At 52.5% G+C, this 2,282-nt stretch overlaps 1 protein-coding gene across 1 annotated transcript; it reads left to right on the forward strand.

Moving 5' to 3' along the window:
- The first annotated feature begins 1,500 nt into the window (after nucleotides 1-1,500).
- LOC102774911 (protein FAM136A) lies at nucleotides 1,501-2,276 on the forward strand. The gene has a single exon (XM_006754929.2). It carries the CDS (start codon nucleotides 1,506-1,508, stop codon nucleotides 1,920-1,922), a length of 417 nt encoding a protein of 138 aa, XP_006754992.1. The 5' UTR covers nucleotides 1,501-1,505; the 3' UTR covers nucleotides 1,923-2,276.
- Nucleotides 2,277-2,282: the final 6 nt, after the last annotated feature.

Genomic DNA, 2,282 nt, shown 5'->3' on the forward strand with positions numbered 1-2,282 from the left:
ATTTGCAAAAATCCCCGCAGCCCGCAGGGAAGGGCCCCCTGTTCCTCTTTTGAATGGGACTCAGCCACCAGGACAAGCTTCCTTTAAAACTGAGCTCAGGCAGCTGGAGCCTCAGGAAGATGACTTATTTATTTTCTCTCCCAAGTAACAGACCTCGAGAGGGGCCTGTTCCAGGAGCTGAAAAGCCGGTGTTTTGTCCTGGGGGGGGGGGGGGTTGCCCAAAGCCTCCGGGTGGAGATTTTAAAGGAGGTCTGGGGGCACCTGGACCTTTCACACGTGTTCATGGCAGCCGTCGGGCTCATGGAGCTTGACACGCCCTATCTGGCCGGAAGCCGTCAGGCGATAGAGGGGTTTAAGGAAATTTTAAAAATTCAACTTTCCATCCAAACAGAAAAATCAGATTCTAACCTGCAGTGAGTCTGGGGGGAGATGCAGACCTGGGGAACTCGCTCTTTCCTCCTTCACGTCACAGGGAACCCCGACAGCAGCAGGGACACAGGCCTCCTCCCCCTGCCCACCGGTTCGCGGAGGTGCAAGCTCACTCTCTGTGCCTGCGAGGCGCGCTCACTAGATGCTGATGGTCCTCTTTAGGCTCAAAATATATATCCACTAACCGAATGTGCAACGTCCGATGCATCGTATTTTTTAGTTTTAAACGTGTGTGTGTGTGTGTGTGTGTGTGTGTGTGTGTGTGTGTGAATTCCAACACTTTTCTTACTTTCATCTGCGTAAAGGTGCAAAATTCTCTGTTTGTGTTAACTATGGGAACTGTGAGCTCCCAGTGACCTGGCATAAAACGGTGTGCCTGTGTATAAGCTTCATTTCACAATTCTAGAGAGAACTTAGAACTTCATAATTTTTGATTTACTAGAAATAACATGGAACAACTCAATCCCCAGTGCATTTTGAATATCGAGCTGTTGCTGAATAGATCACGGGCCGAATCTTCACCCTAGGCTCTGAGAGCAGCTTCTCAATCCTCTGGGTTGCCTCAGGGATGGGAGTGAGCATCTGTGTTACTCATGGTGGGCCCTGGACCACATCTGAGCTCAGGGTGACTAGTAGCCTTGGGGTGGGGGCTGGCCATGCCGGAACCACCAGCTACCAGTATGTAACTTAAGGGCTGGGGCTGTGAGCCATGCTAGAGTCTGACTTGTGGGGAAGGAGAGGGGCTGGAGACCGAGCTCAGTCACGTGGCCGACCGTCCAATTAGTCATGCCAACATAATGAAACCCCACCTATCAGGCTCAGGTGAGTTTCCCAGTTGGCAGTCTCATCAGCCGGATGGGAAGTTGACATGTCCTGATTCCCTGGGGTGAGGACACAGGAGCCCCGTGTCTGGGACCCTCTCAGACCTCATCCCATGTGTCTCTTCACGGGGCTGGCATGGAATTGTATCCTTTGTCCGGGAACGAATCCTAAGGAGAGCACCTCACTGAGTTCTTTGAGTCGTTCCAGTGAATTATCAAAACGGGGAAGGTCAAGAAACCCTCGGCGGGGTCGCCATGGCGGACGTGCAGCAGCTTCGGGTGCAGGAGGCGGTGGACACCATGGTGAAGAGTCTGGAGAGAGAGAATATCCGGAAGATGCAGGGCCTCATGTTCCGGTGCAGCGCTGACTGTTGTGAGGACAGCCAGGCGTCCGTGCAGCAGGTGCACCAGTGCATTGAGCGCTGCCACGCACCTCTGGCTCAAGCCCAGGCCCTGGTTACCAGCGAGTTGGAGAAGTTCCAGGACCGCCTGGCCCGGTGCACCATGCATTGCAACGACAAAGCCAAAGACTCCATAGATGCAGGGAGCAAAGAGCATCCGGTGAAGCGGCAGCTGGAGAGTTGTGTGACCAAGTGCGTGGATGACCATATGAACCTCATTCCCACCATGACCAAGAAGATGAAGGAGTCTCTCTCATCCATTCAGAAATAGCAGTCTTTGCCATTGGCCATGGAGGCTGAGGGCAGGAACCTGTTTAAAATGAAGAGTGCGAATGTTGGTCTTTTAAGCAGTGTAGGGATGAAGAAATTAAGGATGGCAGCAAGTTTAAGGCATGTGTCACTTGCCTCTGGACAGGGTTCTTTTTTGTTTATTCCTAGAAAGTGAAATGGGGGAAAAACTGGTGCTAAAGTTTGGGTCAGAGCGTTTCTGAGGGCCTAAATTTTATGTGGCAAATGCTTATCCTGGCAGCAGGCATTTCCCTCAAATGAAGCCAGAGCCCTCTGAGGTACCGACAAGCTGACAGTGTCCTCTAACCTGCCAGTGGTCTGGTGGGGGGGGAGGGGAGGTGGT

This window comes from Myotis davidii, unplaced genomic scaffold (assembly GCF_000327345.1).
Source record: "Myotis davidii unplaced genomic scaffold, ASM32734v1 scaffold72, whole genome shotgun sequence".
NCBI lineage: Eukaryota > Metazoa > Chordata > Mammalia > Chiroptera > Vespertilionidae > Myotis > Myotis davidii.

What these genes read in the sequence shown, in the direction of transcription:
- LOC102774911 (XM_006754929.2), top strand. Translation starts at nt 1,506, where the DNA reads ATGGCGGACGTGCAGCAGCTTCGGGTGCAGGAGGCGGTGGACACCATG.